General features: G+C 41.4%; 1 protein-coding gene across 1 annotated transcript; it reads left to right on the top strand.

Moving 5' to 3' along the window:
• Nucleotides 1-13,241: 13,241 nt before the first annotated feature.
• LOC145107975 (cytochrome P450 736A117-like) lies at nt 13,242-15,818 on the top strand. Its single transcript, XM_079044946.1, has 2 exons — nt 13,242-14,184; nt 15,104-15,818. The coding sequence occupies exons 1-2, from the start codon at nt 13,258-13,260 to the stop codon at nt 15,713-15,715; spliced, it is 1,539 nt and encodes a 512-aa protein (XP_078901072.1). The 5' UTR covers nt 13,242-13,257; the 3' UTR covers nt 15,716-15,818.
• Nucleotides 15,819-16,709: the final 891 nt, after the last annotated feature.

Here is a 16,709-nt window from a genome sequence, read left to right as displayed (position 1 = left end):
ACTACCTAGATTTCCACCTTAGATTTCCTCATACACAAGTGCTCAAATTATCACACTCTAGCACTCTTCAAGGTCATTGAGAATACTCACCCCACCCTACTATCAGTTGCGAAGGAAACTTCTACCAATGTCAACTAACTATCTTATGAATATAATTACATGCAACAAATATTAAATAGTTGTAACATCCCAAGTTCAGAAGCAAGAGTCCGGGGGTGTAAAGTGTAACTTGGAAAGGGTGGACTCGGCGAGTTGGAGATGTAACTCGACGAGTTGGAGCGTGTGTAGATCACGTGATTAAGTGGCCTGACTCGCCGAGTCGGTGGCTGGACTCGACGAGTCAGTGCTGGAAGAGAAAAACCCTAATCTTAGGGTTTGCACCCTATGTAAAGGACCTTATGTCCTCATTTCGGCCCCCTATTCCCCCAGAGAGTTCCACAAAGCCCTAATTTCGTGTGAGACTTCATTGTTGAGGAGATTGGAGCTTGGAAGAGGAATTTGGTGTAAGGAGCTTGAGGAATTAGAGGCTAGCATCAAGGGGCTTGTATAGATCTGGGATCTACATCAGTTTGGGCACATCTCAGAGGTAAGAAGCCATTATCTTAAGCTATTTCCTTTTTGATTCATCCTTGGTGGTTGATTTGGAGTTCCTTAGCTTGTTTGAGATCCATTTCAGGTTTAGAGGCTAGATCTGAGATTGCAACTTCAGATCTAGGTTAGTTTTGAGCCATGAAAGCATAAAGCATCGTCCATGGGGCTTGATGGAGAGTATCCTTGTCCTAAAACCTTCTTCTAGCTTGTTTGGAGCCCATTGTGCCTTGCATGCACGTAAAGTTGGAAACTTTACGTGTGAATCGAGCCCTAGAAGTCCAGATCTACGAGTTGGAAGCAGTGAAATGGCCTGGAATCTTCTGAATAGGGATGTCTTGATTGGACTCGGCGAATCTGTTCTTGGACTCGACGAGTTGGGTCGCAAACCCTAACTCATAAGCTTGTGATGCGGATCAGTGAGTCGAGTGGACTCAGTGAGTTGGACAGGATAAGACTCGGATGGAAGGACTCGACGAGTCATGGGGTGACTCGGCGAGTTGAGTCGGGAATGATGGGATTCTGAGTGCAGGAACTTGGCGAGTCACTAGGCTGACTCGGCGAATAGGATCAACCAGGAAGGTTGACTTTGACTGAGGACTTTTACTTTGACCAAGAGTTGACCAGTTTGACTTCCAAGGGTATTTTGGTAATATTGGTATTTATGGAATTGGTTCTTTGGTAGTGTTCAGTGGAGAAGTTCGTGTCGGTGGTCGGAACAGCTTGATCTTATCTCTTCAGTCGGCAATTGCAAGGTGAGTTATCCTCACTATATCAACAGGGTCTAAGGCACCAAGGTCGGCCCTTTATCGGACGGGAATCCAGGTATTTATTTGATATGTATTGATTTTCTATGTCTGCATCCTGGTAATTAGGATGGTATTATGTTAGTGACCTGGTTAAGGTCGGTATCCTGGTATATAGGGTAATGCTATGCTAGTGACCGGTTAGGTCGATATCCTGGTTAGGATGTTGTTATGCTGTTTGATCTGATAGATCGGTTTGTCTGGGAATTATTATGTGATTGACTGTTTTATGTGCACATGGTTGTTTGACTGAGGTTGGGTTGAGGCGGGACCTGCTTTGTGCTGTAGGCCAACATACCCAGGGCGGACTGGATAGACCGTAGGCCCAGCGAGCGGTCCGGATAGGCTGAAGGCCCAGGAGGGCGGTCCAGGCGTGCCGAGGCTCGAGGAGTGGACCAGACCTACTGAAGGCCCGGTGCGGGCGGACCAGTCATACTGTAGACTCAGAGAGTGGACCAGGTGGACTGAAGGCCGGTGCGGGCGGACCAGTCACGCTGTAGACTCGATATGCATGGCTGTTCTGTATTATGATATAATTTGATATGTGTATGGTTATGTGGTTGGTATTTTGGGGCTAACTCACTAAGCTTTCGGGCTTACAGTTTTAGTGTATTGTTTCGGGTACTTCAGGAGATCGTGGCAAGGCGAAGGCGTGATCGTACCGCTCCTCATTTTTATGCTGATGTTTCTGGGATACTCTGATAATAAACTAATGGAAAACCTTTTTGTAATAATTAATGGATTTGTGTTGTTTTCGAAAAGTTTAAATTGGTTGGAAAGATTTGGTTGTTACAAGTTGGTATCAGAGCCTTGGTTTGAGTGAATTGGAGGAACATTCGTGTGAATCCAGTCTCAAATCAAGGAGGGATTTTCAAAATAGTTTTCAAAAGGTTTTCGAAATAAGTAAAGGAGGATGCAGAGGGTACGATCAGCCAGAGCCAGTAAGTAGACCCCAAAATACCATACAAGTTATTTTGATTATGTGATATGTTAGAACAGCATGCTAGTACTAGGCTAGGGATCTTCAGGAATTGCATGATAGAATTGCCTGATTATGTGATGCCTACTAGCCTAGGGTTTTCCTTATATGAGATATTCAACTTTCCTCTAGGAGTGAGGATTGAGCGCTCGTCGTGTGTGTATATGGTTAGAGTATTGTGGTGATACTTGAGACAAATATGGGTAGGTGTGGAAGGTAGTATGGGCCCGTACTACTGAAAGCACAAGACCCATACGCGTATCAAGAAAGTCACAACTCTCTAGGGTGTCGGTTATGAGATAGTTCCCCGGGCGGGTATGTGATGTGTCTAAGGGTCTTGTTGGTGTATTGCAGTATGGCGATTATGAGACGTTTCGGGGCAGGATCCGGTTCGGGATCGGGATCAGGAGAAGGTGGTCAGGATGGACCAGTACCACCCGAGGTCATTGGTCAGATGAGTACGGATGAGTTGGATGCCAGGATTCGCGAGATCCTGCATGATGAGGTTGCTGCCATGTTCAGGGCTGAGTTGCCAGAGATGTTTGGGTCGATCAAGACCGCCATGGTTGAGTACTTTGATGAGCGCTATGCAGCTCTTGCGGAGACAGCTGCCGCGGCAGCTGCAACGGCTGTAGCAGCGGCAGGAGGATGAGCCGGTCGAGGTTTTCAGTATCGGGACTTCGATAATATGAAGCCCCCTACCTTTGATGGAGTTCAGGATCCGATCATTGCTATGAGATGGGTTTCAGATGTGGAGGGTTGTTTCTTCACATGTTCATGCCTTGCGGATCAGAGGGTGAGGTGTGCTCTGAACCTTTTGAGGCTCGGGGCGAAGGATTGGTGGAGGTTGACTACGGGATCTTATTCTGATGCGCAGCGGGCTGCGGTTACGTGGGATCAGTTCCGGGAAATGTTCAGTACTCGTTATGTTCCGCGGGTTGAGAGAGAGAGGTTGGCTCAGGAGTTTTTGGAGCTAAAGCAGGATTCAGAGTCGGTGACGGAGATCACCAGGATGTTCACTGAGAGGGCGATGTTTTGCCTGGAGTTTGCTTCGGAGCAGGCTCATATGTCCCGATATTTGAGTATGCTCAAGAGCGATATCCGGCAGTTTGTGTCCACGCAGAGATGTGATACTTTGTTAGAGTTGAAAGAGGCTGCCAGGTGGCGCGAGTTGGAGATTGAGTTGCAGTCGCGAGAGCAGAGGCAGGCCCCGGTGCAGTCGCAGCCGGCGCCGAAACGGTCCAAGACCGTTGACTCTAGGATTGGGGGTCAGAGCAGCCGCACTTGTGAGAAGTGTGGGAAGGATCATGCTGGAGTTTGCAGATCCGGTGGTGCGTGCCGCAAGTGTGGGAGAGAGGGGCATTATGCGAGGGATTGTCGTCAGTCGGCCCCGGTTCAGGATATGAGGATTTGTTATCACTGCCATCAGGTTGGACACTTGAGGGTCAACTGTCCACAGCTTGTTGCAAGACCGGTGCAGGCTCCAGCACCAGCCAATTTGAGGATTACGGGCGGGGGTCAGGGTGGAGCGGAGCCTCCGAGGGCTCAGGGACGTGCTTTCCAGCTTACAGCAGAGGAGGTCAGGGCAGAGGTGGATGCGGCTGCGGGTATGTTTCCATGTTGATATCTTGTTATCTTGTTATTTAAGTACCATTGTATATTCGCCTTTTTCGCATGATTCATGGTATGATTGAGGATCTTAGTAGTTAGGGGTTGTAGTCGGTTAGCATCCAAGAGGATAGGTGATTGGAAGATAGGATATATGATCTCTTCGCTTGGTATAGCATCTGCGATGTGTGAAGTGTTCAGCTGAGATTCAAACTTCCTTGGAGTTCGGGTGTGCGATGTTGGGAGAGTCATTCTGTGAAGGTTGCTAGCTCCAGAGGGGGTCAGTTCATGGATAAGGGAGAATATATCAAGTAGGGACGATTGAGCTATGCCGGTTTTGTCATCGGTGGTTGGTAGTTGGTGCACTAAGTGGGGAGAATTGGAAAATTCTCAGGTGGGACAGCAAGCAATCAATTATTGGGTAGCTGTTTGAATCCAGCAGTGTTTTAGCCGAGAATATGGTGATAGACACGTGGGGCAGGGAGCAGACCATGGTTTCTGGTAAGGTAGTTGATCGACGGGAGGCCTGGGATTAGGCCCGGGTGAAAATTCATAGAACGGATTTAGAGTTCGGAACCCCTAGAGGGCTAGAACAAACTGCATGGGAGAGATTCCCGGGAAGAATGGTTCAGGGTGATGAACAACAGTTTTTGAGCGGTCCGAATAGACTGAAGGCCGATGGGAGTACCAGTCAGGCCGAAGGCTCGAAGAACGGTCCAGACAGGCTGAAGGCCCAGAAGGGCGGTCCAGACGTGCTGAAGGTTTTGAGAGTGGTCCAGATAGGCTGAAGGCCTGGTAAGGCGGTCCAGTCATGTTGAAGACTCTGTATGTGTTAGTAGACCTGAATGCGGAGAATGAGTGAGTATGTCGCCGTGAAATAGCAATCGATAAGGTATGGCCCCAAGTATTGATCATGATGATGGAGTTAGCTAAAGGCCGTGTTTGGGCTTCGTTAGCTGTGTGATCAGATTCGGTGTATATGGGAGTTAGGGAGTAGCAGTTGCTCTGCATGGGTGGTGTAAAGTGGAGATTTAGCGCCATGACACTTGTGATGTGGTAAAGGTCGTTGAGTAGACTTCCTTGAATAATGGAAGGGAAAGGTGTGTAGCTCCGAGAAGGAGTATTGGTCAACTGAAGTGAAAGCAGTAGTGTGAATGAATGATTGAAAGTGTTTCAGTTATGGATAGTGAGCCTTGGAGTTGTACCAATATATGGAAGTACATCCGGGTTGGGTGTCTGTTGAGGTTGTGTAATGATTATCGGCGGTGTCGAATCAGAATGGTTCGGAAGAGATACAAGGATAGATCCTTGGTTCCCGGGTATGGTTGTAGTCCTGGGTTAGGAAGGTAGTGGTATTCCCTCCTAGGGATGTCTGAACCCATCGGAGGTGTGCCTGGTATTCCAGCCCGAGGCTGATTGGGCCAGGTACAGTGTGTATGTGCGTATAGATGGGTGTCCATGGGAGTTGCTCAAAAGCTGAAGGATGCTTTATCTTGTCAGCGCGGAAGGGGATTGGGTTCGGGAAGGGAACGGAAGGAGTTCCCAGCAGGGTGATGTGATAGAAGTAGCGCCAGTTTGGGCAAGGGATAGCAGAATTGTACTGGGGCAGGGCCTGGTGGTTTGTATGGTATCCAGTTTCGCAAGCGACGAATGAATATGTAATTCGGAAATATGGTAGTATCATCGAGTGGTACTTAGTTGATGAGTATTGTCACCAGATAAAAGAAGTCGGTGACCGACTTGAATCAGTTGTCAAGATTCTGCAGGAGAAGAGTGGGATCTTATAGGGGTGGATAGTAGTATTTGGAGGAACCTGGGTCGGTTCGAGATCAGAAACCGTATTGTAGGAGTATTGTCCGAAATTGTATGTTGCGGTAGGCTTCGAGGACGAAGTCTAATTTAAGTGGGGGAGAATTGTAACATCCCAAGTTCAGAAGCAAGAGTCCGGGGGTGTAAAGTGTAACTTGGAAAGGGTGGACTCGGCGAGTTGGAGATGTAACCCGTCGAGTCGGAGCGTGTGTAGATCACGTGATTAAGTGGCCTAACTCACCGAGTCGGTGGCTAGACTCGACGAGTCAGTGCTGGAAGAGAAAAACCCTAATCTTAGGGTTTTCACCCTATTTAAAGGACCTTATGTCCTAATTTCGGCCCCCTATTCCCCCAGAGAGTTTTAGAAAGCCCTAATTTCGTGTGAGACTTCATTGTTGAGGAGATTGGAGCTTGGAGGAGGAATTTGGTGTAAGGAGCTTGAGGAATTAGAGGCTAGCATCAAGGGGCTTGTGCAGATCTGGGATCTACATCAGTTTGGGCACATCTCAGAGGTAAGAAGCCATTATCTTAAGCTATTTCCTTTTTGATTCATCCTTGGTGGTTGATTTGGAGTTCCTTAGCTTGTTTGAGATCCATTTCGGGTTTAGAGGCTAGATCTGAGATTGCAACTTCAGATCTAGGTTACTTTTGAGCCATGAAAGCATAAAACATCGTCCATGGGGCTTGATGGAGAGTATCCTTGTCCTAAAACCTTCTTCTAGCTTGTTTGGAGCCCATTGTGCCTTGCATGCACGTAAAGTTGGAAACTTTACGTGTGAATCCAGCCCTAGAAGTCCAGATCTACGAGTTGGAAGCAGTGAAATGGCATGGAATCTTCTGAATAGGGATGTCTTGATTGGACTCGGTGAGTCTGTTCTTGGACTCGACGAGTTGGGTCGCAAACCCTAACTCATCAGGTTGTGATGCGGATCAGTGAGTCAAGTGGACTCAGTGAGTTAGACAGGATAAGACTCGGATGGAAGGACTCGACGAGTCATGGGGTGACTCGGCGAGTTGAGTCGGGAATGATGGGATTCTGAGTGTAGGAACTCGGCGAGTCACTAGGCTGACTCGGTGAGTAGGATCAACTAGGAAGGTTGACTTTGACTGAGGACTTTTACTTTGACCAAGATTTGACCAGTTTGACTTCCAAGGGTATTTTGGTAATATTGGTATTTATGGAATCGGTTCTTTGGTAGTGTTCAGTGGAGAAGTTCGTGTCTGTGGTCGGAATAGCTTGATCTTGTCTCTTCAGTCGGCAATTGCAAGGTGAGTTATCCTCACTATATCAACAGGGTCTAAGGCACCAAGGTCGGCCCTTTATCGAACGGGAATCCAGGTATTTATTTGATATGTATTGATTTGCTATGTCTGCATCTTGGTAATTAGGATGGTATTATGTTAGTGACCTGGTTAAGGTCGGTATCCTGGTATATAGGGTAATGCTATGCTAGTGACCGGTTAGGTCGGTATCCTGGTTAGGATGTTGTTATGCTGTTTGATCTGATAGATCGGTTTTTCTGGGAATTATTATGTGATTGACTGTTTTATGTGCACATGGTTGTTTGATTGAGGTTGGGTTGAGGCGGGACCTGCTTTGTGCTGTAGGCCAACATACCCAGGGCGGACCGGATAGACCGTAGGCCCAGCGAGCGGTCCGGATAGGCTGAAGGCCCAGGACGGCGGTCCAGACGTGCCGAGGCTCGGGGAGTGGACCAGACCGACTGAAGGCCCGATGCAGGCGGACCAGTCATACTGTAGACTCAGAGAGTGGACCAGGTGGACTGAAGGCCGGTGCGGGCGGACCAGTCACGCTGTAGACTCGATATGCATGGCTGTTCTGTATTATGATATAATTTGATATGTGTATGGTTATGTGGTTGGTATTTTGGGGCTAACTCACTAAGCTTTCGGGCTTACAGTTTCAGTGTATTGTTTCGGGTACTTCAGGAGATCGTGGCAAGGCGAAGGCGTGATCGTACCGCTCCTCATTTTTATGCTGATGTTTCTGGGATACTCTGATAATAAACTAATGGAAAACCTTTTTGTAATAATTAATGGATTTGTGTTGTTTTCGAAAAGTTTAAATTGGTTGGAAAATTTTGGTTGTTACAATAGTCCTTCGACTGAAAGTTCATGTACTACAACGGTTGGACTTAAACAAGAGTTGTGCAATAGGGACAAATCAAACATTCTAAAACTATTGAATCCTTGTGGCATGCAACTTGACATATTCACTTAATTGTCAACTAACATCAATATAGGTTTCACATAGCACAAAGCAAGCATCATTCGAGCAGAAAACCAACAGGAAAAAAGGCATCATATGGATCACGCAATTCTAACACGCAATTATTGAGGATCCTTAGCCTACACATATCATACATTACTAACAGCTCATATATCACACACAAAGGCATCTCTCCTAAGAATGCACTCTAGCATGCATTACTGAGTAGATCTTTAGCCTAACTTATAACATGCACATCATACTATAATACATATAACAACAACTCAAATACAACATATAAATCAAGTACGAATATTTTAGAAAATCACTTTTTTGAGCTCCGGCTGACTGTACACATCGTATATTCTCTTTTCTTCTCTTGGAATGAATCTTTTCCAAAAAGGTTTAGTAAGACTCTAAGATGTATAGTTTGAGTTTATAATACCATGAGTGTTCATCCAAAGGGCTCTGATACCAACTTGTAACATCCCAAAATTCCAGGCTAAAATTTTCATTTTTAAAATAATATAAACCATTGATGTGTGTGTATAGTCCCGCCTTCGCAATCTGATAAGTACCTGTAAAATATTTAATCCACAATTGTAAGCACAAAGCTTAGTGAGTTCCTCAAAATATCACATACAACACAAAATAATAATCAACTATGGTTATCAGCAGCCCTGGAACTATCAAAAGTCCTGAATATCACATACAACACACAATATAAATAATTATGGATTATCAACAACCCTGGGGACTATCAGCAGTCCCAGTGGGCTAATAGCACACCCTGTAGATTAACAGCACACCTCACCACTTATCTGCAACTCTGGGGACTATCAGCAGTCACATGGACTCACGGTAGTCCTGGAGTTATTAGAAACTCAGTTCACATATAACAACGATCAACAAATAAGACCCAACTAGCCAGCATGTATATACTACCACACAGGTAGATATAGTGATAAGACTCATATGAACGAAGAGCTAAAATCCACTACTCTAAGTTCCATAGAATCAGCTATATGAACCTCCTAAACCAATCACAAGCTAAACCTCGGACTAAAGCTCAACACCTCTCTAAGTTTGACCAGAAGTCAAACCGGTCAAAAAGTCAATGGTCAAGCTCAAAGTCAACATCCAAAGTTAACACTCAACATCACTAACAGCTGGTTCTCATGTCATGACCAACCCATGGTCACGTCGTGGCCAATAACTCAGCCTCGATCTAAAACTCAAGATTCGAACAACTCAGCCGCGATCAAAACCATTGTCACGTCATGATGGCCACGTCGTGACAGAGTCCGTCCAAAACAATCGGGAAACCCCATCGTCACGTCGTGACCTCCATATGGTCACGTCGTGACTACAACAATTATGGACAACTTAATACATTCAACCCTTAATCCTTTAGGCAATCCATTCCAACTTTCTAGAGGGCCTTCTTATTCCAAAAACATTCTAAAAATCAATGCTTTGTAGACATGCATGTCCAATGCATGTATTGATCTCTTATTAGGTAAAAATGATGAAAAAATGGAACCACAAACACATGAATGCCTTCAAAACTTAGCCAAACTTCATATCCAACATAAATAATAGTTAAGGGGCCTCAAGGACCCATAAAGTTGCCAACTTTATGGAATCCTTACATCCAAACTTCCACAACATGAAGAAAAAGGATAAGGAGCTTAGATCTAGAAACATGCAACATAAAGCTTGGATCTTGAACACTTACAATGGTCCAAAAATGGCTCAAATGGAAACTCCAAGATTACCAAGAGGTTCTCTATACCATAATGTCCTTCCCCGTCCTTCCAAATGCATCAAAACACCAAGGATAAGCTCACAATTGAAGAAAATGGTATTAGAGTTTGCTTCAAGGTTCTAAAGGGTGATGGAGGCTAGAAATAAAGCCCTAAATCCAAGATTAGAGGTTTAAATATGGAGGAAACCCTAAGAGATCATAGGCTTGGGCTATAACTATAGTCACATCGTGACCATACCATTGTCACGTTGTACATCCATCCAGAACGCGTTCTCAAATGTGGCACGTCACGTCGTGACCCCTCTATGGTCACGTCATGACATATGATTTTTCCTAAAAACCATGCCTTTGACTATGCCCTACACTGGTCTATTATGGGAGATGGATGTTACAATAAACTTGTTTAAACCCATCTGATTTCAAACAACTACCACTAACAAGATTCTTTTGAAGCTTGGGAACAAACAAAACATCAAAAAACTTAATAGTTTTTCCAGAATTAAAATCTAAACAAGCGACAATGACACCACAAATAGGTTTAAACGAATCGTCTCCCATGTGTAGCACAAATCCATCTTTAAGCGGTGTTAATGTTTCAAACAATCGTTCATCCTTACATACATGGTTTGTTGCACCAGAGTCAATCCACCAAGCAACATCATCATCATCTGCATAGAATGATTCAGGAATAAGTGAAACATAATAAATATAATTTTGATTAGAATTATCAAAGTTAGTCAAAAACTTACCTCCTTTCACTTGGTCCATAGACCCATTTCCACGTCCACTGGCTATACTGTTTCCAGCACCATTGTTGCCAAGATTCACACGAAAATCACGCTTTCAATTTCCTAATTTGAAGCACCTCCAACAAACCAGTCCCTTTTTCTTTTTGTTGGAATTATTTGGGACATATTCTTGCTTGCGTTTTCCATGTCCTTTGTTGTTCGAATTTCTTGGTTTGTTTTCAACCACATGAACCAAGGGTTGTCCAGATTCAACTTTTCCTTTATTTTAGTCACTTTCATGAGCACGAAGAGATTCTTCAATGCGTAAATGACTACCAAGTTGAACCAAAGACAGTTCCTCCTTTTGATGTTTCAACTTATTTTTGAAGTCTTTCCATGATGGTAGAAGTTTTTCAGTCACACTTGACATATCAATGGTTTCATCCATATTCATTTTGTGTAGTTTGAGTTGACCCAAAATGCAAAAGAGTTCGTTGTATTGTTCCATGATATATCTTGAACTAACCATTTTATAGTTATTAAAATCACTGACCAGAAACTTCTTGCTAGAAGCATCCTCATCCATGTATTTTGATTCAAGAGTGTCCCACAACTCATTTTCACTTTTAACATCACTATTGGTATCGAATAAAGAATCATCCATACCATTCAAAATGTGACCTCTACAGATGTAGTCATCGTTGTTCCAATTGTTCATCCTCCTAGTTTCTTCTATTGTCTCGTTCTCCACCACTTATGGCCTCAGAGTACTCAGCACATACGCAACCTTCAGCATGGTCAACATAAACATCATCTTCTTTTGCCAGCGCCAGAAATTGTTGCCTTCAAACTTGTCCAGTTTTGTCAACTTTGTGGTCAATTCGCAAATTGATTCTTCCATCTCCACCAAATGATAATATCAGTTCGATTGTTGGGGGAATATAAGTAGGGTGCTGGTAAGCAAACCCCTTATGGATTGTGTAAGCTCACTTTCCGAACTGATATTTCCACCCTGTGTCTGCGTTATAGGAAATCCAGTCTAGGATAATCCAAAAGGACACTTGTCTATCTAGGCACAGAAAGACAAGTCAAATCGTCAGAGAGTTCTGAGTTTGTTCAAGAAGAAGAACTGAGAAAAATTTGTATATGGCTTAAAAAATGAGTCGTATATATGCATGACATATTAGGGCTCAATCGTCTAAATTAGTTAGGGAAATCTCAAAATTAATGGCTTAATAAATGGTTTCCAAACTGACAAGATTTGTTAATTTTACCATAATCAACCACTAGAATTCGGTTTTTCCATAATGAAACTAATTCAAATTTCCAAAGACCTTTTGGGGCGTTGCCCCTAGGACCCTGCAAGGGGGTGCGACCCCCTTGACCCCCGTTTTTATGTCGTACCTGTTTATAATTCGATCTTATATATGCATGCACTCCGCATTCACCAAACATATAATATATAATACAAATGATAAGCACTTTAGCTCACATGTTATTTTCATTTATCCAAAATGTCTGGTTGCACTAAAATCACCAACACCAAATTCCCCAATGATGTTTCAAACAAGTAAATGTTTTTAAAAGATAACATTATTTCTACTAACCCGTAAGAGTCATTTCAAGGCAGGATCAGACCAAATTGATATCTTAAGATTCTAGTCGGGATCCGAAAATTTACATATAAATATTGCTTTAAATAGATCCTATACCGTTAAGATAATTTTTGGTGTATAAGACGTTAAAAGATCAAAATCGTTATCCGACAATAGTAGTTATGCTAATACTAATATCGATAAAATAAGATAACATATAATAATAATAAAGAAAAAAGAAAACAGTATGCAATAGGGTGGGAGTAGTTCTTGTCATTTTAGAGTATCCATCTTTGAATAATTTGATGCTCGATACAATTTCATCACGTTTTGACCCAAAGTGTCAAAGTGGTTTGTCCATCTTGGCGTGCAAAGCTACGTGGGTATGAACGTTCCATAGCTTCAAATAGGGGCCTCCTACTACTCACACAAATAATTCACATTGTTATCTATATTTTTAATTATAATCCTTTATTTTACATTTAATGTACATCTTATATCCTTTTTCTCTAATTTAAAAGGAATACATAATAAAATTTAAATATTATTTTTAATAAATTATCTCATTAAAAGAATATATGATATGCTCAAAATAAACTAATATTGAATATGTTTTTATGAAGTTTAGGATAAAATTTACTTTTAGATTCATTGTAAAAATCAATATAAAAAATATCGTTTGTGAGAATACATACACAAACATTAAAATTATTTTGTTTTCTTATAATGATGATATAAAACCTAAAAACTAACAGTTAAATATACAAATAAGTATTTAACACCAATATAATAACCTCTAAAATGGCTTATGGAATATGCATAGTGAAAAAATACATTTTTTTTTAACAAAAAGTAGTTATATATATATATATATATATATATATATATATATATATATATATATATATATATATATATATTGATGTAATGTAAGGAATTTTGAAAATGTGGGGAATTTTGAAGCTTTCCTTTTTGTTAAACAACCTCAAATTTTACTGTATCTAGGAAAATAACATATATGTTATTCTTAAATTTATACACCTTAAAATATTATTTTCTACAACCCACCCCCACCCGCCAAAAGAAAAGTGAATTGCTATAAAATAACACGACATCGCCGGGTTGACACATCTTACTTGCACAAAAATGTCGAGTTTGATGCAAGAAACAATGGTTCCTTTGGTTTATGCTCCACCCTTCTTACTCCTACTCTTCTTTCTCATCAAGTTCTATTATTTTAGTCGACCCTCCACCATGATAAACCTACCACCTTCGCCACCAAAACTGCCAGTGATCGGCAACATCCACCAGCTAGGACCAATCCTCCACCGCTCCCTTCTTGATTTATCCAAACGCTACGGTGGTCCACTGATGCTCATGCGCATGGGCTCTGTCCCAACCCTGGTAGTCTCATCAGCAGAAGCAGCACGTGAGATAATGAAAACCCAAGATCTCATATTTGCCACCAGACCCGAATTGCGAAGGTGGCGTCAAATCCTCTACGATCAAAAAGAAGTCTCGGTGGCGCCTTATGGTGAGCACTGGAGGCAATTCAAGAGCATCTTAGTTATTCATTTCTTGAGCAAGAACAAGGTCGAAGCTTATCGTGAAGTGAGGGAAGAAGAAACGGAGATTGCAATTGAGAAAATCAAGAAATCTTGTAACATGCAGGAGGCGGTGAATTTGACTGATCTGTTCCAAAAACTTACGAATGATGTGGTATGTAGGGTGACGTTTGGAATGAAGTATAGCGAAGGGGAGAGTGGGAGGAAGTTCAAGAACATGTTGAAGGAATATTTTGATGTATTGAGTGAGCTTAATTTTGAGGATATGATTCCATGGCTTTGGTGGGTGGATCGAGTGAGAGGGACTAGTGCTAGAGTCGAGAAAGTTGCTAAAGAGGTCGATGAGTTCTTGGATGGACTGGTGGAGGAGCGGCTGAGGAAACAGTCGACTAGTGGCGACGATGATGATGTTGATAACAGTGAAGACTTCCTTGACATATTGATTAAGATCCAAAAGAAAGATGCTAATAGCCTTCTAGACAGAGATGGCATCAAAGGACTCCTCTTGGTAAGAAAACTCTTTTTGATTAAAATACTGCTATATATTTTGCAAAAGTTTTTTTTAAGGTTCGAACGATATACTTTATATAATTTGTTATGAAAAGGATTTCTGAGATAGTATTAATATCATAAACTAACAAGTAATTCAGTTATTATTAAAATATTGTATTTATATGGAAAATGACTGATTTTTTTTTCGGAAAACTGCGAATATTATAAAAACCCCATCAAGGAGATGAGGAGAAAAACAAACAGTACAAGGAAAAAAAAATGACGATTAGATTGATAAACTTGTTCGATTTTTGATATTTAATAACTTTGAAATTACAGGTGTTCTTTTACCTTCTTTACAGCATTACACCTCCATTTTCCACTTTGAAAATAACTTCGTCAAACCACAGCATTCAAATATTGAAAGTTAATTTGGAAGCTAGCTATTTACTACGTTAATTTATTATATGAATTTATAATTTTATAAATATATCTATATACTGAAAATATCTAATATTATTAGTATGTAGTTTATTTATTAAATATTTTTTGACATGACCTTTGTTGATTTAACAAATTCCTTTCCCTACAGAATTTCCAATTTGTTAGTGTTTATATTTTTCCTTTACATTTTGTTATTTTTATACGGTATAATATATTTATTTTACAAATCCGAAGATTTAGAAAACATATACAAACCTAATTAATATTATTTTCTTTATGATGATAAATATCCTCAAAATTTCTGCAACTTTTTAATATGAAAATATCATGTTGCAACTTTTGCCTAAACGGAGAGTCAATATAAAATTATCATAGATGAAGTTAATTAATTACCATATATATGTCTCTTTTTATTGTCAAAAATATTTGGGAACTGAATAACTGCTAAAAGATATATTATGTTCTTGATAATAAACTTTTTATTATTGTAGGATGTATATACCGCTGGAACAGACACAACAACAACAGTATTGGAATGGGCATTTGCAGAACTTCTAAAACATCCTAGGACTTTCAAGAAACTTCAGGATGAAGTGAGGATGGTTCTTCAGGACAAGAACCATATAAACCAACAAGATATCGACAACATGAAATACTTGAAAGCTGTGATAAAAGAAACTTTACGTCTTCATCCCCCTGCCCCAACCCTAATTCCTCGAGTCTCGAGAGAAGATGCAAAAGTCATGGGCTACGACATCATGAAAGGAACTAGGGTTATTATTAATGGATGGGCCATTCAAAGAGACCCTAAAGTATGGGATGAACCTGACGAGTTTCAACCGGAGAGGTTCTTGGATAATAATATTGATTACAAAGGGCACGACTTTGAACTGATTCCTTTCGGTGCAGGAAGAAGGGGGTGTCCGGGGATGCAATTTGCACTGGTGATAGATGAACATGTGTTGGCTACTCTTTTGCAGAAGTTCGATTGGGAGTTGCCGAATGGAGGTAAAGAAGCGGACCTAGATATGGAGGAAGAGCCTGGCATTACGGTTCACAAGAAGGTTCCTCTTTTGGTCATGGCAAAAGAATTCTCTTCCTAAATCGTATATCATTAAAATAATAGGTTTCATACACCTATGAGTATATGTAGTTAAGCATTTTAATTTTGTCATTGTGTAACCATGTGTTAATGGTGTTTATTTCCACTGTGATAGGTCTTTGAGTGTTTTTTAAAAAAAAAAAAAAACAACAAAAGCAATATATTAACACCTCCCCATCAAGAAGCTAGAGAGGGAAAAAGGGGATGGTCCGGTTATAATAGTGTTATGAACTCAAATTCTCTCAAGATAAAAATAACACCACAAACTGCCGGGATAACAATACTTCTAGGATTAATGAACGAAAACACAGATTGTACAAGAGAATGATAAAAAAAAAAAGAACGAAATAGAGATAGCAATTCGAGCTGCTACGGACGCCCAGAGAAGTAGAAACTTCTAATATCCTTCCATGAAAAACATGACACTCCCCCACTACTCCTTATAACAGGAAATCAACTTTTTGTCCTTAATTCCCATTTTGCCCCTGCCCTCCCTCCATGTCAGCAGAGTCCTTGTGGTTGGTAGTGGTCCCTTGCTCTGTTGGAATCTTTTTCTGTTTTCTCCTTTGATATGTGAATTGAAGTGGTGGGTGCACCACATTATCCTGCCCCCAAAGAACGACCTTGTCCTCAAGGTTAAAGTTTGGAAAGGTGCCCTGAATGTTGGTGAAATCCTCCCATGTGGAGTCAAACTCAGGAACTCCCTTCCATTTGATTAAGACCTCAGGTCGTTGACCCCCTTCTTCTTCCTTGGTACGAACACCTATCACATTTTCTGGTTCCCAATTGAGCCTCATGTCCTCGGTTAAGTAGGCTGGCAATTGTGGATGAACTACTTGGTTGCCAATGGCTTTCTTAAGTTGCGAAACATGAAAAACAGGATGTATTCTAGCGGTGTCGGGTAATTGCAACTGGTATGCCACAACACCAACTTTCTTAAGAATCAAAAATGGTCCATAAAACCTCGCTACCAGCTTCTGAAATGGTCTGTTCGT

The sequence above is a fragment of the Lactuca virosa genome, chromosome 4, assembly GCF_052849685.1.
Source record: "Lactuca virosa cultivar CGN04683 chromosome 4, Lactuca_virosa_CGN04683_v6, whole genome shotgun sequence".
Lineage (NCBI taxonomy): Eukaryota > Viridiplantae > Streptophyta > Magnoliopsida > Asterales > Asteraceae > Lactuca > Lactuca virosa.
This window is presented reverse-complemented; position numbering and strand designations above follow the sequence as displayed.